The 22,891-nt window shown below is 40.3% G+C and overlaps 2 protein-coding genes and 8 non-coding genes across 20 annotated transcripts in view; 9 read left to right on the plus strand and 1 right to left on the minus strand.

Moving 5' to 3' along the window:
* Positions 1-46: 46 nt before the first annotated feature.
* Positions 47-12,668, plus strand: TAF1D (TATA-box binding protein associated factor, RNA polymerase I subunit D). Of its 6 annotated transcripts, XM_039380048.1 has the most exons (15): positions 47-69; positions 423-496; positions 1,763-2,014; positions 2,097-2,587; positions 2,849-3,024; positions 3,785-3,842; positions 4,142-4,417; positions 5,998-7,412; positions 7,760-7,808; positions 8,653-8,690; positions 9,213-9,286; positions 10,007-10,063; positions 10,787-10,867; positions 11,681-11,753; positions 12,336-12,668. In XM_039380048.1, exons 3-7 carry the CDS (start codon positions 1,789-1,791, stop codon positions 4,295-4,297), a joined length of 1,107 nt encoding a protein of 368 aa, XP_039235982.1. In that variant the 5' UTR covers positions 47-69; positions 423-496; positions 1,763-1,788; the 3' UTR covers positions 4,298-4,417; positions 5,998-7,412; positions 7,760-7,808; positions 8,653-8,690; positions 9,213-9,286; positions 10,007-10,063; positions 10,787-10,867; positions 11,681-11,753; positions 12,336-12,668. The 6 variants fall into 6 exon arrangements, with proteins under 6 accessions (XP_039235982.1, XP_039235980.1, XP_039235981.1 ...); XM_039380046.1 differs by having other exon boundaries at positions 9,213-10,063; XM_039380047.1 differs by having other exon boundaries at positions 10,007-10,867.
* Positions 5,807-5,878, plus strand: LOC113995493. Its single transcript, XR_003543413.1, has one exon. It is a non-coding gene; the product is annotated as a small nucleolar RNA SNORD5 (small nucleolar RNA).
* Positions 7,054-7,180, plus strand: LOC113995491. The gene has a single exon (XR_003543412.1). It is a non-coding gene; the product is annotated as a small nucleolar RNA SNORA40 (small nucleolar RNA).
* On the plus strand, positions 7,504-7,642 carry LOC113995494. The gene has a single exon (XR_003543414.1). It is a non-coding gene; the product is annotated as a small nucleolar RNA SNORA8 (small nucleolar RNA).
* On the plus strand, positions 8,036-8,167 carry LOC113995497. The gene has a single exon (XR_003543417.1). It is a non-coding gene; the product is annotated as a small nucleolar RNA SNORA1 (small nucleolar RNA).
* LOC113995488 lies at positions 8,852-8,924 on the plus strand. Its single transcript, XR_003543409.1, has one exon. It is a non-coding gene; the product is annotated as a small nucleolar RNA Z40 (small nucleolar RNA).
* Positions 9,827-9,958, plus strand: LOC113995489. The gene has a single exon (XR_003543410.1). It is a non-coding gene; the product is annotated as a small nucleolar RNA SNORA18 (small nucleolar RNA).
* Positions 10,533-10,671, plus strand: LOC113995495. Its single transcript, XR_003543415.1, has one exon. It is a non-coding gene; the product is annotated as a small nucleolar RNA SNORA8 (small nucleolar RNA).
* Positions 11,798-11,927, plus strand: LOC113995496. Its single transcript, XR_003543416.1, has one exon. It is a non-coding gene; the product is annotated as a small nucleolar RNA SNORA25 (small nucleolar RNA).
* Positions 12,669-13,388: 720 nt separating the features above from the next.
* The window catches only part of CEP295 (centrosomal protein 295), a 43,232-nt gene continuing 33,729 nt past the window's right edge, over positions 13,389-22,891 (minus strand). For 4 of the 6 annotated variants that reach the window (XM_027735597.2, XM_027735593.2, XM_027735594.2 and 1 more), the window contains 9 exons: positions 21,947-22,101; positions 21,547-21,706; positions 19,044-19,681; positions 18,224-18,394; positions 17,033-17,150; positions 16,085-16,291; positions 15,420-15,528; positions 14,784-14,883; positions 13,389-13,901 (listed from right to left, as the gene is read on the minus strand). In XM_027735597.2, the coding sequence (XP_027591398.2) occupies positions 13,854-13,901; positions 14,784-14,883; positions 15,420-15,528; positions 16,085-16,291; positions 17,033-17,150; positions 18,224-18,394; positions 19,044-19,681; positions 21,547-21,706; positions 21,947-22,101 (1,706 nt within the window). In that variant the 3' untranslated portion in view covers positions 13,389-13,853. Of the gene's footprint in view, positions 13,902-14,783; positions 14,884-15,419; positions 15,529-15,556; positions 15,851-16,084; positions 16,292-17,032; positions 17,151-18,223; positions 18,395-19,043; positions 19,682-21,546; positions 21,707-21,946; positions 22,102-22,891 lie in introns of those variants that run through there. The other 2 variants (XM_039380042.1, XM_039380041.1) reach the window with 2 other exon arrangements.

A 22,891-nucleotide genomic window follows, 5' to 3' on the forward strand; every position in this document is an offset into this window, starting at 1 on the left:
CCCGGCGCTATTTAAGCCGCGGGGCGGCCATTTTGCGCCCTTTGCGGTGGGGCAGCGGTGGAGCTGGAGGTGGGTTGGGGTGCGGCGCATCCGCCGCCATCCGCGGTGCGGGGACCCGGGCACCGAGGGAACCGGAGGCGGGGTCACGGTCCCGGCGGTGTTGAGCCGTCCCCCTAGAACTGGGGTGTGTGGCGGCAGTGTGCGAGGGGCCGCGGGGTGTCCTCGGCCGTGGCGACCTGGTGGGGGCCCGCATTCAAAATGCCTTCCCGCAGCCCCGGCCCTGGCGCGATGCCGGCGGCCGAGCCTGGCGAGAGGCCGAGCGGTGTGCCTGGCACCTTTCAGCCTGAGGTTCTTTTGGGAGGAGATACTGTGACTCTGTGAAACAGTCAGTAAGTCTAGATGTTGGTTGTTTTTCTCCCTAGGGGCTCTGCGTGCTCTACCAGCTGTCCAGGACGGAGCTGCAGGAGAGGCCGCAAAGGATGCTGAGCTGCGATCTGTGAGTACCAGCCACAGCCTGTGTAGTCAGGGTGACATTGCTGCCTGTGTCCTGGCTCTGGTGTTGGGCTGATCTGTCTCCTTATTGTGTTTGTCAGGCCTTGGTTTAACCCCTGTTAGCAGTGTGCCCTCGTAAGGCATAGTGTGGCTGGGGCACAGGTGCAGGTTGCTGTCCAAAATTACCTTTCATAGCATTAAAGAGTCGTTTAGGTTTGAAAAGGTGTTTAAAATCGTCTAGGCATTAACCTAGTATTGACGAGTCCAGCACAAAACCATAGTTTCAAAGCACTGGCTTTACACATGTACATTTACACCATTCCACTTCGGGGATGGTGACTCAGCCACTTCCCTGGGTAGCCTGTTCCAATGATATAAACCTCCCCAGTGCAACCTGATGCCATTTTCTCTTGTCCTGTCATTTGTAACTACTTAAAAGATCAACCCCCACCTGGCTGCAGCCTCCTTTCAGGCAGTTGTAGAGAGTGAGAAGTCCCCCCAGCCTCCTTTTCTCCAGGCTAACATCCCCAACTCCTTCAACTGCTCCTCATAAGACTTGTGCTTCAGATCCTTCAGCTCTGTTGCCCTTCTCTGGACACACACAGCATCTCAGTGTCTGTCTTGCAGTGAGGGGCACAGAACTGGACACAGGATTCAAGGTGCAGCTTCACCAGTGCCAAATACTGTGAGACAATCACTGCCCTGGTCCTGCTGGCTGCGCTGTTGCTGATACAGGCCAGGATGCCATTGGCCACCTGGACTCACTGCTGGCTCATGTTCAGCTGCTGTTGACCAGCACCCCCAGGTCCTTTTCTGTGGGGCAGTTTTCCAGCACTTCCTGGGGTGGTTGTGACCCAAAATAAGGACCCAGCACTTAGCGTTGTTAAACCTCATACAGTTGGCCTCAGCCCATAAATGGCAACCTGTCTAGATCCTTTGGAAATCCTTCTTGCCCAACTTGGTGTCATCTGCAAACTGAGGGTGCACTTGATCCCCAGTCTTGAGCCTTGGGAAACTCCACTGGTGACCAAAAGAGCTGTAAAAATTCTTTCTGACCTAAATGCTATGAATATCCTGAAATAAGTGGCTGTGACTTAACTGTTGCTCTTTAAGTTTAATCTACTTGCTTCTGGTTCATAGGAAAATCTATGTTGAAGTTTGCTCAGCATTGGTCTTTTAAGTTTATCCTGTGAGACTGGAGTAGTGGAAAGCTTGTTACCTCATTAACATATGATTTTCTTTATTTTCTTTAACTCTCATTGATTTTTAGGGCAAATTGAAACATGACTGATCGAGATGAGCCTCAGGCTTCTGGCTCTGATTACCATGGTGCCCAAGATCAGATACATGGTCATCAGGAGCCATCCAAGGAGTATGCATGGCAGACAAATACAAGAAAGAAGTGTTCACAGTCAAGGCAGAAGAATGCTGCTCCTGGGGAGTCTTCGAATCATCTTAACAGTATATGTGAATCATCAACTGCTTCAGCTGAGGTTTTACTTATCAGCAGCGATTCAGAAATGTGAGTTTTTACCTCTAGTTTAGAATTTTTTACTGTGAAGAACCTGTGTCAGATATCATAGAAGTAATCATTCTTTTGAAAGTAAATACTCTTTTCTTCTTCAGTGATGTCTCTGTTGCTCCTGGCAGTGAGTGCCGTCCTGGGTGCTCCATTGCACCGTCAAAGCAAAAAAGGAGGTGTCAATCTTCAAGGCAAGAAGCTGAATCTGTTGCAGAAATGCCTGACAATGAAAGCTCGTCAGATTCTTCTCTGTCTCCCCAAAGTCCAGTGAAATCATCGGAAGTTTCCAAGCAGCAGAAGTCAAAACTCAATTTGAAAGCCATTTTTGCCTATCACTTCAGGGGAAAGAAGTTTAAAGCCGCCGCACACCGAAAATACAAAGCTGGCTCAGGGAAGAAAAGGAAGAAAAAGAAAAAATGTGAGGGCACAAGGATGCCCACAGGGAGGCCACCACTGACAGCCTCACCTCAGGAGCAAAAGAGGAGGCTGCTGGACAGAGGTTTTCAGTTCCCTTTTGTCGAAAAGCATTATGGGGAGAAACATATTCCCTTAAAGATGGTTCTTGGCTATGAGGTAAGTCTTCTGATTTGTGAGATAAGTATTACTGTTTTAGTAAGTTGGCTGCGCTGTGCTTCTACCTGATGTGCTTGAATAGAACAATTAAAAAAACAGATTTTATTTCAATTAAACAGGACATCTGATGTTGTCTAATACCCTTTAAGGCAAACAGAAAGAACATATATCAGTGTCAATGTAATATTACAAATTCAGTTCATAATATAAATGCTTTTAGTGGTGTTTATAAGATCTTACCTGATAAATTTTTGTTTTCAGCAAGCAGCTGCAAAGGGATATTTCAAGTACATTGAAGTGCTTAAATATGAAGAACATCTTAAAAAAGCTTTAAAAGCCCTTCAGGCTGGTGAAGACTTAGAAAAAGAATGTGTGGTGTTAAGGAAACACAAATACCTAGATGATGAAGGCCCCATTTCTCCTATTCAGGAGACAAAGTAAGTTGATCTTATTATTTTTAGATGTTATAAGACTTATTTTTAACTAAAATGTAAATGTGTGTGTACAGGTAGGTGCATGACATCCCACACTGCCCTCAGCCAGTTTGCTGGTATGGGTGGGGTTTCAGCACTTAGTCACAAATCCAAAGAACGCATGGCACAGGGTGCTGTGAAGAGAGCTGACTGACTCCAGACCAGTAGTCTGCCACTCTTCACAGTTCGGGAATTCAGGAGGTAGTACAGTTGCTTGTAGTAGCATGTGATTTTTGTGTGATTTTAGGTAGTCCTTTCTATCTTCAGAGAAAATCTGTGGCTGAGAGTGGAATTAAGTTCATAACTGGTGTTTCATGGCACTATGGAGAAACTTCAGTTAAAATATTGGGAAGAAAGCTGTGTACCCTTATTAGCTGAGGCTTATCCTCTTATGTTCTTGCTTGTGATTATATTCTACTTCCTTTCCAACTTGCTGGCTTTCTAGCTTGTTTGGCAGTGTAATCCAAATTATCTTAATGCTGCTGTTATCTGCTACTAAATCTTTGTTCTGCCCCTAAGCACTCCTTCTGTCCTGCTGGTGTTACTAGTTAGGATGTCAAAAACTATCATTTGAGAATGACCTTATGTAGAAGTATCTTTAACCTACAAGCTGTAGCACTTTAGAAGACACTAAGAGAAAACAGGGCTTGTAGTAGGAAAATAGTTTATACATTTTGAGCTACTGTAAAAGTACGGAGTTTGATTTGAATTTTTTATATTTCAGTGATGATGAGGACAGCTTGAATTCTGACAATAAGGAGCAATATGATGCCAGAGTAGTGGTAAGTAATACTTTACTTCAGAAACTCTCTAACCTTTTTCTGCTAAATGTAAGGAATTAGTAGATAATAATGTTTTCAGTACTTAATTCTTGAGCTTAGATCCAGAGTTAAGTGTGATACCCGTGAATCTCGATCTGTAATGGAGAAGGAGGTTATTTTGAGAGTCCACACTCTCTTAAATAACATGCTGAAATGTGTAGGAATTCTGCAGTTCTCTCAAGAGTTACTGAAGTTTGCAAATTTATTATTTACTTGTATTTTAAGAATCTCAAAACCCAACTTGTCTTCCGTTTTCTTAGGAGAACAGCTCTTTCATTATAAGCAGCACAATTCCCAGTAAGAAAAAATCAAAGCCAGAAACAAAACGTGCAAAATCAACTGCAGTGATTGAAATAGAGGATGACGAAGACAGTGCTGAGGAGAACTCCTTGCCTGTGCAAGGTTCACCTCTGTGAACAGCAGATGGGACAAATGAGGTGTCAGCGGTCGTTTTTCATGACCTGCTTCGTTTAAAGCATTGGTCTGAAGTCAGTGTTGAGCTACCTACCAAGCTACCCAGTCACATCTGGTGTAATGTGAGTATATTGGGCTTGTGTCTGATGCAGTTACAAAGCAAGTATAATCTGTTGTTTTGTTAAGCTTTTAAGTGTGTTCTGTGCTATTCTCTATCAGGAATATAATATCCTTGGTTCAATGGCTGATAATCTTGCTGAAGTTCTGGCTTCTGCAACTTGACCTCTGTTAACCAGTGGATCATAGAATTTATGTAATTAAACAGGCAAACAAGGTCCAAATACCGTAACATAGCAGCAGCACAGTATAGAATAGTATGCAGTTGCATGCATACACCTGTATGCTCAAGTTAAAAGGGCAGTTTAAATGCCTTTCTTCAGTTTTCATAGCTGACTTCTTTGTGAATGGCCTGTGGCTTAGAGGTGCAGATTTAAAATACTTAGAGTTGAGAGGCTGAAGACAGAATTGAAGCTTAATGCAAATAAGTACCAACAACAAAAATGCAGAAGTGGTTGGTCAACTTCAACAGAAGTCTATTGCAAAACATGGTTAATGCATTCAAATAATCATAAAATTGATTTTGTATGATTGAGGTTGTCAATTCCATGTGGAATAACTTTTCAGAAAACTAATTCTCTGCTCCTGAATCTAATACAATAATCTGACTTTGTAAGTTATCTTAAAAATAACTGTACCAGTATAGTGAATCTTGGGTTAAAAATTCTTTTTCCCCTCTTGCCCTCTGCTATCCAGAATGGGTTCTGATGTGAACATAACTTAGCAGAAGATAAAAGCTCTTCATAATGACAGTTCTTAACAGGCATTGCCCCAGCAGAAAATAACTTTCTCTAAGGTGTTTTAGTCAGTAGGAAACCTGACCAGTAAGTGTTTAGAAATGGTCTGAATACAGCCAAGTCCTTCTGTGTGTCATGGTAGCTGAAAATATAAAAAAAAAGTTTAAAAAGTTTCCTTGTCAATAAACAAGATTTAGAGACCAAACAGTCATCTGCCTGCCTCAGATGCTCTTAACCAAATTGCTGTCAGCAACTAGCAGCTGTTCAGGAGGTAGAAGTAGTCTGTGCTGAACAAGGATGTTGTCCAGGAAAGGTTTTATCTACTGGTTTAATGGCAGTCTGAGGTGATTGGCAGTAGGTGCTCAGTATTGAGAGCAAGTCAAGCTGCATTATTTACATGCTTGAACTAAGGTACCAGACCTTTGTGAAGGAAGTTTCCCAATTACAACTTGGTGGTTCTAGGACTGAAAAATTACTCTTCAGTATTTGAAGATCACATTTAATAATAGTCCATAATTAATGGCCAGGTGTAACTCCTTTAGGCGTCTACCTGAGAAATACTCAATGGCTTGAAAGACTCAATCCTGGATCTAGGAGTGGGGTTCTTGCTTGGTAAGGCATAGTGAAGGGGGTATGTGGAGTCTTGCTCATTCTGCAGTTCATGTGATGAATTTTGTTGTTCAACTGCTGAGTGACTCAGAAATGAACTAAATTTTAATTCTGATTAGAACTGGATAAGTACACGTGCAAATCAACTTATTACAACTGTTACACTGATTGCTGAAACCTAGCTTTGAACTTGACTTGACCGTATATGACAGTTCTTATTACTTTGCTTTTTCTTCTAGTTTATATTGCTTTTGGAGGATGAAATACCACTCATTTTTCTTGCTGCAAGAGGTAAGCTGTTGGTTTCAGTTTTGTTTCCTTCAGGTAGCTTTTTTTACTGTACTTCACAAGAGGTTTTGAAAAAACAGTGCTCTATACTTGAAGTGGATGTATTACAGTGCTTCACAGCTGCGCAGCTTTTGTGTGTGAAGGTTCCAAGGTCTAGAGTTCAGTCCCACATCTCTTTCACCAGTCTGACCATAATTAGCCTATAGCCTCTTTGAATGAAAACAAAAACTTGAGTTCTTGAATATCTGTTAAGTGCAGTTTTTGTTAGAAGTTTTGTATTGAAATACTTTGTTTTTACCTGATGTTGCGTGCTGCAGGGCAACTTTGTCTGGTTTGGACAATACTACCTGGGATTTTCTCTGCTGAAGATGTTGAGGAACTACTGTACACTTAGTCTCATCGTGGTGCCTCACACACACTTTCTGTACCAGGGCGTATCATACAGTTGCAGCTTCTGATGGCTTCCCTGTGGTAAAATTCCATCTTAAATCATGTCCCATGCAAGAACAGTAGGGACAGCAGAGAGGAGCTGGTAGTCTTGCATGTACATAGCTGTGAAAGCTTCTTACTGTAGGATGTTATCAAGTTTGTGTGGCTTCAGGACAGTGTAGGAAATAGCATGGAAGAAAGCACCGTGTAAGGTTACTGCATAGGAAAACACCTGTAACATGGGAAGCGCTGAGCTAAAGGTGATCAAGTAATGAAACCTTACAAGAACATTCTTTAGTAAGAGGATAAAGAGGATAGGAACAGGGCGTCTTACTTGGCCAGTGATGTAGTTAGGAGTACTGCGCTGTTCAACACAGCATAGATTGTTCTTAGGATGGCATGTCTGATGCTGAACTCCTTGCCACAGTTACTTTTTGGTTTAACCTACCTGTCTATAGAATGAGAAAACACAATAGTAGTGGAAGGTGACAGTTTTTAACAGTAACTACAGTGAATTGGGAAATAGCTTCAAATGCTGTTTCAAAGATAGTAAAAGATGAATGCATTCAGTCTGTTCTAGCACTTGATCAGGTTTTGTCTGTTTCTGTAGACAAAAACCTGGAACCTAGTGCTTAGAAAAAACCCTTCTTTTGCAACCCACAGCTGATGAACATATTAGTTGTGTTACTTATATGAAGGGACAATATTTGCATGAACTCCACTGATCAATCTCAGGCATGAGTTTAATGTACCAGATTTGTAGAAGTGTAGGTAGCTCAGTTGTATCTCTTTCTTTGCAGATGAGAACACCAATGCTGCAGCAGTGGGCAGATTTAATTTTTTGGGGAGCATTTGATTTATTATGGCTGTTTGCTGGCCCACTGATTCACAAATCTGACAGTTCAGTGAATTTCTGTTCAACATGGGAGTGAAGGAGGTAAGCTTTGAATTTCATTTGAGCTTCAGAGTATGAGTATTGGACTTCTTCAGACATACTGTTTCCACAGCAAGTTAATCCCACTAATTTGTGCACTGTATGGTATCTGCACCCAGCAGTGTCTTCCTGATGGAGTGTTCAAAAAGCAGTGCTACAGTATTTCAACAGCTGGCATCGTTGGTTTTCATGCAGATGTGCTTGTTAAACTTGGTATTTCTGTTGAAACAAGTAGGTTTAGTGTTTCCAAACTGGGAGGCTTGTCAAATACATTAAAAAACTGTTAAACTGTTACGGGATTAACATGTAGTTAAATAAGTGACCTTTTTCCAAACTATTTCTTCTTTAAGGGGCATTCTTGTGGTGTCTGGAATGCAGTAGAAGGCCTCTACTTAAGTTGTAAGTATTAAGGAAATAGTTGGCTTTTTCCTTGGTGGAGGTAGTTGGACGAGGATCATAAAAGCTCAGGTCTTAGGTTTTTGGCTGCCTTTTTCTGAAGAAAAAAAAGAGGCATTTTATTTTGAGACATAAATCCAAGTAGCAGGTGACCACTAAACAGGTTTCTTTCGAAGTTAACTGGCTAGGCTTAAGAAACAGTCTATTCCACAGCCATTGTGGAGTTGCTATGCCTCGTTCTTCAGCAAATAGGCACAACCTGCTGTGTGTCTGAATTGAAAAACGTGGCTAGAAGAGTGACAGGTTATGCTTTCCTCACTGTAAAGTTAATTGCAGTGGTGACAATGAGACCTGTAACAGTTTACTTTGTGGGACAGTTCTGCAAACATACTTAATGCAGCTACTGTAAAATCTAACAATTCACTTGTTCCGATGTGCTTGAATTCTGCATCCTACCTACTAAAGGAAGTAGAATTAGCAGGTAGAGGAAAAATACTTGCAGTGAAGAGTTCTTGTACGTGGTTTGTTAGAACATATTTTTAAGATGTCTTAAAATGGTGTATGTGTTTTCTTTGTGAGGTAACTCCCTTAGTTGTACCTTCTGTGCCACAGTGCTCCAGTTTCTTAAATTGCAGATAGACCTTGTTGGTAGTTGTGTGGTATACTGGACCATGGCTTTGATGTCAACTGAAGTGCTTTGTTATGTCATTAGCATTCAGGCAGTGTAACAGGACCACAGTCTACCTGCTTCATATTGAGTATAAGAGTACTCAAGTCCTAATAAATTACTGAAATACTGAAGAATCTTGACCATATTGATCAGATGCAACAATTTACTTTGTTTTAGGAAGTCCATGTGATAGTCCAGTCTGAACTACCGTCTTGGTAAGTGTGTGTGACTGGTTTTTAACACTTCCTGTTGCAGGTCAGCTGCCTGTCTTTCACTTGGTAAGCTGGTTGTAGTGCTGTTCTTTTCTTACTGAGAAAATGCAGTGGTTTAGAAAATATGAGTTTATCTAACCCCAAACTTGAGAATGCTGTGAGAAAATTGTTGTGATGATTGGCAAAATGTTCAACTGCTCTGAAGAGAGTGAGTGAGAATGGCCTTTCTGAACAAATTACTACATAAATGTACTCTTCAAGTCACTTTATTTTTACATGAAAATGTCTTGTCTTAGTGAGGAAAGATCATGACTGTGACTTTGTTTTAAAAATAAAGAGGAAATTAAAAGGAGCTGTCAAATAGCATAATATTCAGACACTATAGTTGCTTGAAATGTGATTCCAAATAGAGACTCTCAGTAATGCTTGTGGTAGTTAGAACCACTTAAGTACTAAGTGCTGTTGTAGGTTCTGCTGATTTGTAGGAACATCATGCTGGTTTATAACATTACTTTGCTTTTTCAGGAGGCATGTATTTAGAGAAAATAACAGAAGAAATGCAGGATGCCATTTCACAGCAATCCGAAGCTCTCTCTAGGGTTAGTATGACATTTGAAGTTTTGCATATACCTTAATGACTGAAGGACTCTGGTGGCTGGAAGTCCTATCAAATCTAGTTTACTGTTTTGTGAGGGTTTCATGAACTGGTTTCAACACTGCATTACTGTAGCATTCACTCTCTTAGGGGAACAATTTATTGTAACTTTGATTTGCCTAAAAAGCATTCATACAAATTTCTCATTCAGAAAGGAGGTGATCAGGTTAACTGCATAAACTGACAGTTTTGCTTGGACAAGTGAGTTGCACTTTACAGTAAATTTATAGGGAGGATTCTGTACATATTTGTAGTTAACTGCCTTTGATGTTTGCTTTTCAGGTAACTATTACTGTTAAAACTGTTGCTAATATGAAGGAGTTACTTCATCTTCTCCAGGTGCCAGCTGTTGAAATCATTTACTCTCCTTCTTCCCCAAAATATCTTGAAACGACTTAAAAAAGACACTCAGCGGGATATATAGCAGATACATTTCCGATCTGCTTGATTTTTATCTGTCATGTTAATATATAGTACAAGGAATGCTGAGGTCTATCCCGATAGGATCTTCTCTGTAGGTTCGTGTCGTTGGAAACGCCTCACAGAATAAACTTGTGGTTTCGCTTTACCCATTGAACTACCTGTTAGCTCTGTGGGATAAAACTGCAAGACATCTTCATGTAGCATCCTAGGAACTGTAATAATGCACCGTGTTCTCCTTTAGGTGTACTGTGACATGCTTTGATAGAAATGAAAAAAATTATTCAAGTGGAAAAGCTTGGTAAGAGTCAAAATACAGAGTGTTTTGGGACATCAGGTGCAACTAACGTACTAAATTACACAGGCTGAATTTATTCTTCACCCAGGTTTTAGTGTAGATACCTGACTTTTAACACTATTTTTTGCTGCTTGAGTGTTCTGGATGGCTTGAAACAGTCAATTCCCCCTTCATCATGGAGTAATTATTCTTGTGGTGGCTGTAGGCAAGAAGAGACAGCACTGTGGTGTCTGTCTTGAAGTAACTTACTGCGTTTGTTTTGTGTCAAGAGATGCTCCACAGTTTCACACTGAGCAGCTGCTGTTCAGGTGAAAGGAGCATTAGGTGAAATTCATGGAGTCTGTTTTCCCTCTCCAGTTGCATGGCAGCTTTTGTGAAATGACAAGTACCTCTTATTCCCAGACACTAACTGGTGCATGGAAGAAGGCTGAATGTTAAAATGAGCTGTTCATGGATGGAGAACTGCAGCTGTTTCTCTGTATGGCACTTCCACCCAGCTGCATTCTCCTGATGAGGTGTGCAAAAAGCTGTGCTACAGCAGTGCAGTGTTTGGCATCACTGGTTTTTGTTCAGCTGTGTCTGTTAAACCTGGTATTTTTTCTGAAACAGTCTTTGACCTCTTCAGTGATTTAAGTGTACTTGCTTTCTATTTTCATGTTCCAGTGTGAGAGCTGAGTATTAGCCTCTGGAACTCAGCAAGTGCGTTCAGTTTCTTCTTTCTAACAGGTGCTTTAGGATACTGAACAAAGTGAACCTCCCTGTATTAAAAAGATGAGCTGTGGAAGGTAAAAGCAGCCTGTTTTATAGGTAAGCAGTGAGTTACTACTCTCACACTACACAGTTTGTGTGCTAAATTAGTATGATTCTAGGACATTTAAACTTAAGTAAACTGTTTTAGAAAGAAGTATAAAAATGGTTGTCTAGTACCAGAGAATACTGGATGGTGATCACTCCAGATTTTGGCAGTATCTGAGCAGGTCACTCATCTGTGAGTCATTCTTGTGTGTGTATATAATGGCTGTCACAGTTGTGCAGTGGTTTGTAGTACTAGTGTCTTAGACTGCTGTTGGTTGTGAGGAATCAAGTACATCTCCTCTGTACTTTAAGATTTTAAAAGATTTTAGTCTTGTTGGTACACAAATTGGCTTTAATGTTGGCAGGATTAATTGGTCCATCACTGGAAAGGATGGGCAGAGTGAAGTCCTGGTACGGGTGGTGAGAGGAGTGTCTGGTCATTACCAAGGCTGCTGGGATGTTACTGTTTCTGGTGAGCTGTGGACATGACCGTAAAGCAAGTCCATCAGACTCTTGTATTGCCATACGATGTGGCACCAAGGCTGCTGGGAATAAAGCTTCAATGTAGGTCACAGACACAATGTTCCCTTTGCTGTTAGGAGGAAGTTGCTGCTGAGGTGTAGGTATGTGGTTGGTATCCTTGGGTGCCTCCAAAGTTCTAGCTGGAACCTTTGTAGATTGGACTCCACAGCTGCTCTTGAGAAGGTAGTGCTTTTGAACAGAAGCAAAAAAGGGAGACTAAGGCTGCTCCATGCAATTTATATCCAACTTGTGTGTTGTTAACTCTTCCCTTACACTAACCAAACCTGACTCTTTAACTTCCAGTGTCTGCTACCAAGTTGCTGCATGTCAGAGGGATGAGAAACTCCACCTGAGTGCTACCAAAGTGAGTGTGAAGGTAAGAGCACTTAACCAAAATGGTTGGTACTATAAAGAGATTCAAGGTCACTTCAAAGAGGGTTTGCATGGCTGAAAAACCAGCAGCTCTTAACGCGGTGACCGCAAATTGAAATCCTCTGCAGGATGCCGTGGACACGTAGTGTGTGCTATGGTCTATTTATGAGGAGATACACCTTATGTCCTTAAGCCTTTTGAGGGGAAAAAGGATGCTAATCTTCTGCCCTTGGGGTTTTGTGATGCTGATGTAGAGGAAAGGCTGCTCAGTTTCATTCTGAAACCAGCTGACATTTGTAGCATGGAAAGTTAAAGCTGGAGAACAAAAGGGTTGTGGTATGAGCAGTCTTGTAGCCCAGTTGCTGCTTGTGTGTCAAGAGGAGGGCAACTGAGCTGGTGAAGGGTCTAGAGCACAAGTTCATTTTGGAGCAGCTGAGGGATCAGTCAGGGGGTCAGTCTGCCAATTAAGAAACCGTGGGATGAGAAGAAATGACCTCAAGTTGTGCTGGGGACATTTAGATTGGATAGTAGGAAAATGGCTTTTTTTGGAGTAAAAGTGCTAATAGATTTTTTTTTTCTCCCTCAGGCTCTGGTGATATTGCTGAAAGTCTGCTGCAGTGAGCTACACAGCTGTTCCAAATGGAGAAAGATCTTACCTAAAGTGTTTATTGCAGTTATTTGGCATTAAAAGTAGTGCATATTGTGACTTGCCTCTTGCCCTCTTGTGAGATATAAAGGTGCCTGTGTGTTAGAAAAGACCCAGCTGAGTATATTGTGTTGTAATTTGACTGAAAATAACTTGATCAGGTGTTTTCCCTCACTTCCCTGTCACTGAATTCTCACTGTACTGAAGCCCTGGATAGGTATTTATTCTGTACAGAATGTCATAGCATTTAAATAAAACTGTATCTGAGCTGCAGCCTGAGATTATTTCCTGTTGCTACACTGTGGCTTTCAAAGAAGGGTGAGAAAATCCTCACAGCTGATCTCCTGAGCCTTGGTCTCTTCCCTTCTGATCATATTCTCAGAAAGGAGCTAGAATACTGCAGAACTGCCCAGGTGAAGCTGAGACCATATACCTGCTGTACTGCTCATTATTTGCACTGCAAACAGCCTCCACTGACCTCTGTGGCATAACAAACTGATTCTGGTTTAGGCTTTTTACTTATGCAGGAGGTAAGTTGTTTTGCTACTCCAGTACATGCAACTGCACCAGACTCAAAGAAATCAGTGAAAGGACCTGTACAGTGTAATTAATTGTACATCTAAACTAAGCTAAGCTTTCTGGTGGAACATGTCCAGAGGAGTCCATGAGGGTAACTGGATGGGAGCATCTCTCCTGTTAAAACAGGCTGAGAGAATTGGGGTTCAGCCTGGAGAACAGAAGTCTCCAGGGAGACCTTTATAGCACCATCATTGCCAGGGGCTTGGACAAGATGACCTTTAAAGGTCCCAACCCCACCTATTCTGTGATTTACTGGCATGTTTTAACCCTGATCAGATTGAATGAAACATCTCTGCTATTGCACCTGCTGATAACCAAGTTCAAATTTTAAAGCACAATTTTTGCTATAATTTGCCCTGGTGCTTTAACTACTTAGCTATGAATTGGAGTTCATCAAACATGGACAGAAAAATGTGGAAGTAGCAACAGTAAGATTTTTATTCTCTTCAAGTGCTTGAAAGACGTACTGCATGTGTACAGGAACCCACACTTCTTAAATCATAGTGCAAAGAACTGATAAAAACTCCAGCGTTACAGAAATGTCTTGCCTCAAAATGATTCAAGTCATCTTTAAAACGCAACTTTATTTGAAAATGTTTTATACATGTATATTACAAAAGTTAGTATCTCCCTTTAAAACATAAATGCATATCTAGAAAGGCCTTTCATTCCCGTCTACTCTGAGACAAACCATGTTGAAAGCAGCAGGCCATCTGCTTCTGTAGTGATTTCCCTAAACAGGAGGGTAGTACAGGGGGTTTGGGTTAATCACTGTTTTCCTACAGCTTAAAGCTGAGGATTCCTAATGGCTTTGCAATTAAACATTGTCTGGGTTGTACCAATACCATAGCGAGGCTTTTGCTCAAAGTCTGCTGCCTGTCACAGTGCTTTCCAAGACTTCTTGGCTCGTAGTTTTTCCAGCATTTTCTGCAAATAAAACAAACCATGAGACTAGTGCAGCTTAAGCGACTACACTAAAAACCAGCATAGCTAGAGGGGCACAACTGAGGTACTGCCCCATCTGTTTGACCTGAACATCAGTAATAGACAGTGATGAGTTCAGTGACTGTCCGGGCTTCAAAAAGGCCACAGATTGCAGGGTGGGAGAGAAGGTGTGCTTATTTATTTTATGTTAATTATGGAATCTGTAAAGCAATGCAATGAGAGCACCAAAATTTATTCCACCAAAAAGAAGTTGGGGTGGTCGATGCTAAAGGCAGGATTTTGGCCTGGAGCCCCCTGGAGTAGTCACAGCCTCTCAAGATCATCAAGCATTTCCTTCCTTCCAGTTGTCCAAGGCCCAGCAAGAGAACAGGGAATTAATGACTCCAGTCCTCTAGTTCAAGCCCTCTTCTACAGCAACTAGAGGAAAACCCAGACAAGATTCTTGCGACCTGAAGTTCAGGCATGCTCAGAATGTTACCCTAACCTCAAGCAGCCAAAGCAGCCCAAAACCCACCAAACCTAGAAGTTGCCTTATAATGGAAATTCAGTCTAGTTTGAACTACTGAAAACCCTGCCATTCTTTTGCCATATAGATTTTCTAACAGCTGGAGCCTTTTTGCTCAAGCTCAAATCACCAGAAAAATTCAGCCTGAGGCAGCCATGCATTTTAGATGAATTTTCAGCTCAGTCATAGTGTTGACAAGGAAATTCTTATGTGGGATGTACCAATGCCATCACTTAAAATCCAGACTGGTTGGGTGGTCTCCATTTCAACTGCACTCAAACTATGCTTCAGTGACTAATTAGAAGCTCAGTGAAGTCATAAGACTCAACAGCCAGGAGGACAGTGTAACAAACTATTACCTTTTGAAACTCTTTAGCTTTTTCTCTGTTTTTAGCATAAGTTTCTTGCCTTGTTTTTTCTTCCTGTCTGATTTTTACTTCTTCGAGTTGATTATAAAGTCTGTGGGAACAGTAGGAAGAAAATTGAGTCCTGGCAGAAAGGAAGTGGCAAAGCTGGAGTAAGTTAACAAGCTTAAGGGTTTATACTGGCTCACTTGCTAGCAATTAGGAAAATTTGACACATCTCTCCAGTAATCTAGAATCACTTCAAATTCTTCAGCTGTATCAAACAAACCCCCTCCACGTTCAGGAGCTGCCCTTGGTTCATGTTACTGCTCATAAGTGCCCAAGTGCAACTGTGAACTTTGCTTCAAATTTTATCTAGTGTCAGGCATTAAGTGGCACAGCAGCCTCAGCCTGGTGAAACCAGCAGGCTGACCTTGTGTTCCTCACTGCCACCCATGCAAGGGCCTTTTCCCAGCAGGTACCTGGATCAAACACTCTTGGCTCCTCTCTCCCAACTGTTGTGTTAAGCAGCACTGGGTTCAGCCGGAAGATCACAAACTGTTTTGTCTGACCAAGAGCTTTCATAAGACACAGATTAACTACTTCTGTTGGTTTTAATTCAAACTTCTCCCACTTTTGTTCATGCATTACCTGGATGTACGCTGGTGCATTTCAATTTCTCCGGCCTTCCTGTCCTCTGGAGAAGATACTCTCACTTCTCCTACTTTTTTCAACTGACTGGCAACTGCACCATTTTTTCCTAGGGAGAAAAAAAATAAAAAGCCAAACATATCTTAAATTTAACTCTCTAGTTTAGCTAACTCAAAAGCATGACAGGTTTTCAAAGATTTTTAAATGACATGACAAAAAAAGAAACAAGCTAGCAGAATGGACACAATGGAGATGATGTCTTGTGTTAAAATAAATCCTCACAGTCTCACTCGTTAGGCTACTGCCTGTGCTTTAAGCCAGCCATGGCTCTCAACAGCCGACCTCCAAGTCTCCAGTAACAGGCACTAGAGATGCACCAGTTCGAGTAATGTGGTTGTTCTTTGATAAACAGCCATTGCTTGCAAAGATACCTATAACAACAAATGTGGGCTGATTGTGAAAGAGCACCCATAAAACTCTTTACAACACTGAACTGAAGAGGTAGCAGGGCAGTGGAGGGGGGGAAGCTCCCTGCATTCCCAAGAAAACAAAGAATATCCCAGTTTGCAATAGCAAACACATAACAAATATAAACTCTGTTCTTTGATATACAACAGCAATTATAAGGGTACCTAATGGTGTGTCTTGTCCCCAGACAAACCTACCAGAGAGAAGACAAAACTCCTTTTGTCTGCTTCTTAACTCCTTAGACTTTCCTCCTCGAAGCTTTCTGGCTTCCGGCTTTTCATTTTCTCTCTCTCTCTTTTTTATTTCTTCTACTCTTTTCAGAGATTCCTGGATGAAGTTCTGCTTTCTTTTTAAAAAGGATTTTTGCAAACTTCCAGATGTAGCTGCAAACTCCAGCAGCATCACTGTGAAGCAAAGTTCTCACTGTTAACAACGAGCAGTAAGTCATGCATTTCAATGTACTTCTCCTAATATACTGAAGTTGACCACTTTTGTAAATGGCACGAGGAGAATGGCATTGTGAGTGATGAGGCATCTTGCAAAACAGGCAGCAATTCAGACCTATGAAATCTAGTCGTGGTCAGCAGGTCTGCTGAGACAAATACTGCATCAAAAGCATCTTGATGCCTCAAAACATATCAAAGACCTAATAAGTCCCTAACACAGTTAAGTTCTGTCAACTCCTGTCTTTCATGTTACTGTGGTTCATTTTAGACAAAAAATATTTCAGTATTTTACTGCTGGTTCCACACTGTTATCAGAATAGAGAAAAAAAAACAAAAAAACCTTCTTTGGCTACAGGGCTTGGGAGACTAACAGGAAATGAGAAATAAGTGAATGTGCAACTGTGAAAACAAATCACAAAACAACACAGAATTTTTCAAAGTTAAGCTGTCACAATACAAAAACAAGTGTAGTGTAGAACTTTCATAACTTGGGAGTGGACGAGACAAGCAATATGACACACACTAAACCTGGGTCAAACGTACAACAAACCAAGCATGAACAGCAAGATGCATTCGCCTAAGTAAAAGCAGCTCTAAAAAATTTTCCAGATGAGAGGTGTATTTTACTGATTATTTTAATAATAAAAAAATTTACTATCTCTATCTCAGCTTCAGTATATTTAAGTTACACATAATTACCTGCAGTCCGATGTGACGGACAGTGACTGTTGTTGGGACTCTGGGCTTTGGGAGAGCTGTCAGGCCTTGTGAATGCTGAATAATCTGCATCTGGAGCTAGTGGTAAAAGTTCTCTCTCCTGTTTCAAAAGGAATCAGTGGCTGGAAATGCTTAAAATACACCGCCAATTTGAGTGGAGCGGTACTACTGTACCACTAGCTTAGACCCAATGCAAATAAAATACATTCTTTTGCCCTTATAGCAGATGCAAAGAAAAATCAGAAATGGATCTTTGTAATAATTATGAAAAATCTACTTTCTAAAAACATTTTAAAATTTAAAAAAAAAATCCATTGAAGACTTTTTTGCCCACCAGATTCAATTGGTTGTTCTTAATACAGGGCAGCATAATTCCATCTGCTTTCATTTCCTACTGTTCTCTCTAGTTCTCCCCCATTACTCTCATCCCACTTGACTCTTTCTCTCTTTGTCAGTGGCGGGTGACACCCACTGCAGCAGTACAGCCTCCAGCTGTCAACCTTCACTTCTCCCTCGTATCAATTACTTTATAAAGACCCATCCTTGGCCACTTTTAGGATCTTCTGTAGATGCCTCCTGCAATTAAAGCATGATTTCATCTAACTGACACAGATTACTTGGTTCTACATTATTGCTTCAGCACCCAAATTATTGTCTCGTTAAAACCCAGCCCCTCTGCAATTTATAGCCTTTGCTTTATATAAGCAAACAGCAAAAAGCACACCATGGGCTAACTAAGCGTGGCAGAATGACAAGCTGGTTATTTTTTCCCCATAAACCTCAAACTGCTGTGTGAGCCTGCTATGGTTCCATCTGCTAGGTAGGGGATTTTTCCTTTTTCTTTTGTCCTACATTCTCATTTCGTTCAAGTTTTCAACTAGTGGGATACAATTTAATCTTGCAAACACCAGCAAGACGGTTTGTTTCTTGCAGCAAGTCTTCCAAACTCTGTCTACACCAATATGACAAGGTAGTAATTTTAAAGAATAGCCCAAATTTAAGATCTATTAGATCTCTCCAGAAAACCTAATGTCAAACTAGGATGATCCAAGCAATTACTAAGCTTGGATAACCCAACATTCTCTTGTTTTGCAACAGTGGATTAACTGCTACAGTGGGGCCTCTCTTTATTATGATTAATACTAAGTTAGTATTACATTAGATAATGCTCACCTCAGGAAAAACATTACATTCAGACTGACCCACACAGGTTGGGTTATTGATTTTATCCTCAATTTTCTGTTGGTTAATATGTTCAATGTCCGATTCTGCAGTACTGATGTCATTTGAGCTTATCAGAGTGAGTTCTGGTTCTTCCATAATACCACGCCCTGACTCAGTCTCCTAGAAAAGAAAATATACAAGTCACCAATGTAAAAACAGAAAAACTAAAAAAAAAAATAATAATAAATATTTCCAGCAATAGCAACAGCTGTTGTTAGAAAGAAGAGGCTCATTCAAGAGGAAGAAGAAAACCCACCCCAAGCAATACATGAAATACAGAAAGAGAACATGTATATCAGAGTTCAAAAAACTGAAACAAATAATGCAAAGCAGGCAAACAAAAAAACCTCCACCTCTCCTTCACTCTCCTCAAGTTTAAGTTACTTAGTTCTAGGGCAAATTTCTTTTAATGCTACATCAAAGCTATTTCCTGAAGTTTGCTTATGCTTTGGTTAATTTATTTACCTCCTTCAGGCTTCTAAATGGGGACAGTGAGGTAACAGTGACATGAAACCCAGCTGCATGTGCTCTACCAACCGATAGTAAGAGAGGGAGACGAAACAGTTCCTCAAACCATTGTGGGAACTCAGCTCATTTTAGCTACTGCTAATTATTTCAGTGCTATGATCTGAAAGTAGTAGGGCAGAAGTCCAGAAAACAGGAACCAGAACTGTAAAATCAACATTTGCCAAGCTTTCAGATATTAAAGGTCTAAAATAACTCGGTGCAACAACAAAAACCCCTACTTTTGGAAATCTGTTTTACTCACCCAGACTGGAATACATGAGCTTCTGGGCACAGAACGAGAATGTTTCTCATGTCTTTCCAGGAAAAAACTGTTTTGTTGTACAACAGCATGCAAATGGATGTCTGAGTCTTCCAAGCTGGTTTCTCTGAGAACCCTCAAACATTCCTGTCCTTCTGGAAAGCTTTGCTCTGGCTCCTTTATATTCATATTGCACTGAGAATTCAGCTCCACAGCATTATTTACTTCATGTACAGGAACTGATTTTTCAGGAAGCTTCACATGCTTCTTATCAAATTCCTCCAAAGGTAATTTTTCTGAAGACACAGTCTCTTTTAATAAGTGTGGAGAACAAGTTTCATCCATTGTAACTGGCGTGGTATCTACTTGATAAAGTGATTTTTGATCTTCCAGTGGAATCAGACTTTCATTTCGCAGACCTTCCACTGAACACTGGAGGCTAATACCTTCCATACTTCTTGACAGTTCTTCATATTCTCTTGCAGGTAAAACACAGTTCTCATGGCCCCCATCTTCAGTTCCAGGGGCTTGCTCAAAAGATCTCTGTAATGCAGCCCTACAATCCACTGGCTGATCAGCATTCTGAGAGATATCACTCAGCGCAGATTCTAATTGAAGAGGGTGAAAAGATTCTTCAGATCCTGTTTCAAAAATTGTCAGAAGTCAAACTGCTTGCTAACAAAACAGAATTTTCACTTTAAAAGTCTCCCCATAATAAGACTTTTCAGTAATGTATAACAAAAATTCTAGTAAATAGGAAGAAATATTTTTTTTAAAAAAGTCTGCTTAAGTTTCCTCAAACATAGTACCATTAACATTAGAGAAAATGATTCCATCACTATACACAAAATTTTGAGAAACAATATTTTTGTTGCTTCTTAGAATATGTTTAGGGATGGACTTTGTGATGGTGGTGACATAATGACATCCATACATTTTACAACTTATACTCTGTAAGTGGAAGTCCTCCGAGTCCCTTTTGCACTTCCAACAAAGTCTCTAAACCACAAAGAAAACAATCCAAAACACCATTACAGAAACTTTCAAAGTAGAAGACAAGAGGAATAAGGACTGCTGTTCCTACAAGATACAGCAGTGCACCCTGAATTACCTTCCTTGAACTGACAACCCAAAATGCTTTTTACTTGCTTAGCCTGTTGCTTATGTTATTTTTTTCCATACTTCTAAAGCACAACAGTAATTAGTTTGTTATTATAAAAACACATAAGAGATGGGGAGATATTGCAGTTAAGACTCAAAGCACAAAGATTCTTTCTATAAGCAATTTAGAAATAGAGTGTTTTGAAGTTAGAAGGGAGCTTCCTAAATCCTAGTTGCTGTGACCACAGTCACAAAGTCTTTAAGTGTAAACCTCTTTTAGCATCTTTTATTACTTTCCTTTTTTCTTGTACCAGCAACTGCCAGCTAGAGAGAAAGAAAAGCATAATAGCAACTGAGTACTTGCTTGCAGCTTTAAATATGTGTGTCCAAAAATTTTAAGTGTATATATATATGCAAATCACAAACATAATTGAGCAGGAATGTTTACATTGTAAATACATCTATTTATTACTTAAGATATTGTGCTGCATTTCCTGTTACTTTAAGGTGCTCCAACAGAAAGCTGAAAAACACTGAAAATACCTGATTCTTGGCAAATAATGTTTTACGAAATATTTAGTTTGCTACTAGTTGCCTTTGGAATTTCAGATTGGTCCTTTTCTTTAGAATACATGAAATACCAAGTTAAATTCAACTGCAAAACATTAAAAAATATTTTTCCTGCTATGAGCTACAGTTAATGTAATGCCGCTCCGCAATCATAAACTTTTAATCTACTAAGTTAATTACAATATTATCACTTAAAAGTTCCTTTCTTCTTTTCTTGTCCCTCCCCCTTACTTTGTAGAGAGATAAAGCAATTCTATAATCAGAGCAAGTATCAGTGTACAGAACACTGCTGTGACTTAACAGTGGGAAAAGAAAATTAAATTGTTCCTTGAAGAACGTAATGTATATAAAAGACAAATGATTAAGTTCAGAGACTCTAGCACATGCACCTCATAAAATTTTTATCAATTTTTGGAACTTCCTTAACTTCCTCAAACTTAAAAAGTAATGGATATGCATGAACAAATAACTGGAAAAGGACTTAAACTGACAGTTTCAGCCAGAGTTGATATTTCTTCACTAACATAATTACTGCAGAAGGAATAAGTAACATAATATCCATTACAGGGACTTGAATAAGCAGGTCTGCTTTTGTACCAAAGTCGTAACTGCTGAGGAAATAAACTTCACAGAATTTAGGAGTTCTACCCATTAAAGGTAGTGGAAGAGACTGTGTGAGAGAGCAGCAGCAGAGTTAAGACATTTCAAAGCAGGACTGAGAGCAGCAAAGAGATCTGTCCCCGTTTCAACATGGCAAACCCATCCTAAGGGTTGGTATTTACACATTACCAACAGGCTGAATCTGAAAGCACTGATCTGACTACACTGTACATACCTGGAGTAAGATTTTCTGTAATGGACTCTTCTGATGAAATGTTGTTTTGCCTGTTTGTTTCAAGATAAGAAGGCAGACTGCTTCTTTGCACATTCAGACCAGCGTTTCCCACTTCTAGAAATGTAAGCATGTCTGGACTTTCTGTTGAAAATTTTGAAGTCTAGTGGCATTAAAAAAAAAAAAAAATTTTCTCAGAAATGTGAAGAATAAAAAGCTGAAGGTAGTATTTGATTTTTGGATCACATTTCTGCTACAACCAGCAAAACCACTTCCAAGCTCTATGTATATCAAAAAATACTCCTGTGTTTCTTCTAGATAAAACACAGCGTGGGGATTATACATTTAAATCTTACAAAAACCTTATGCTAAAGTATTTCCTCCACCAGTTTTTGTGTAGTACCTCGCTAAATTCTCTGCTGTCTTGTGAAATTCCATATTGAGAACACGATGATGATGTATCAAAGTCAACAGTTGGTTCCAGAGGCTGAAAGAGATGGTGATGGAAGTTTGGAAAAGGTTTCTCTCTTTCTGGAAAACAAAGCTCAGCTGCTAGAGCTGTAAGAAAAAAGGTTATTTTAAAAACAAATACACATCACCCACACCCCCAAAACAACCCCCCTCAAAAAAAAGAAAAAACCCCCAAACAACAGTTGTATCTTTATGCAGTAAATAAAGCATATTCTGCAGGTATACAAATAGTAGCTTGTAAAACCAAAACCTTTACAGCATTCAATTCTTCCACTCTGACACAATGCAAGTATAAAAAGCAGTAAGAAAGTGATACACTGATTAATTTATTTTTTTTTAATGAAAAGATTAGGTCCTTAAGTTCTCTGTTCAGCACTTGTGAGACTGCATCAGAAGTAGTGTGGGCTTTTCAGTACAAAAATCAGTGACACAGCAGAGCAAGACCAATGAAGAGCCACAAGGATGATCAAAGGGTGGATGTACCACATGATGTTCAAAGAAAAGCTGAATAACTGAGTTTATTCAATCTAAAGAGAAGAATTGGGGGAAATGGTACAAAAATATTTGCTGCCTACTACCTCCTAAGAGACAGTACAGAGAATCCTAGAATCGTTTGGGCTGTATCACCTAGTTCCAGTTCCCCTGCCATGGGCAAGGACACCTTCCACTACACAGGTTGCTCAGGGTCCCATCCAACCTGGCCCTGAACACTTCCAGGGATGGGGCATCCACAACTTCTCTGGGCAACCAGCTCCAGTGCCTCATCACCCTCAGAGTGATGAATTTTGTCCTAATATCTAACTAAACTTAATCTCCTTGAGTTTAAGGAAAATGCAGTCAGTGTGTTTGAACATGTTCAATGAAAGAAAAAGAGACA

The sequence above is a fragment of the Pipra filicauda genome, unplaced genomic scaffold (genome assembly GCF_003945595.2).
Source record: "Pipra filicauda isolate LSUMZ 115617 unplaced genomic scaffold, ASM394559v2 scaffold184_size3518187_pilon, whole genome shotgun sequence".
In the NCBI taxonomy this organism is placed as follows: domain Eukaryota; kingdom Metazoa; phylum Chordata; class Aves; order Passeriformes; family Pipridae; genus Pipra; species Pipra filicauda.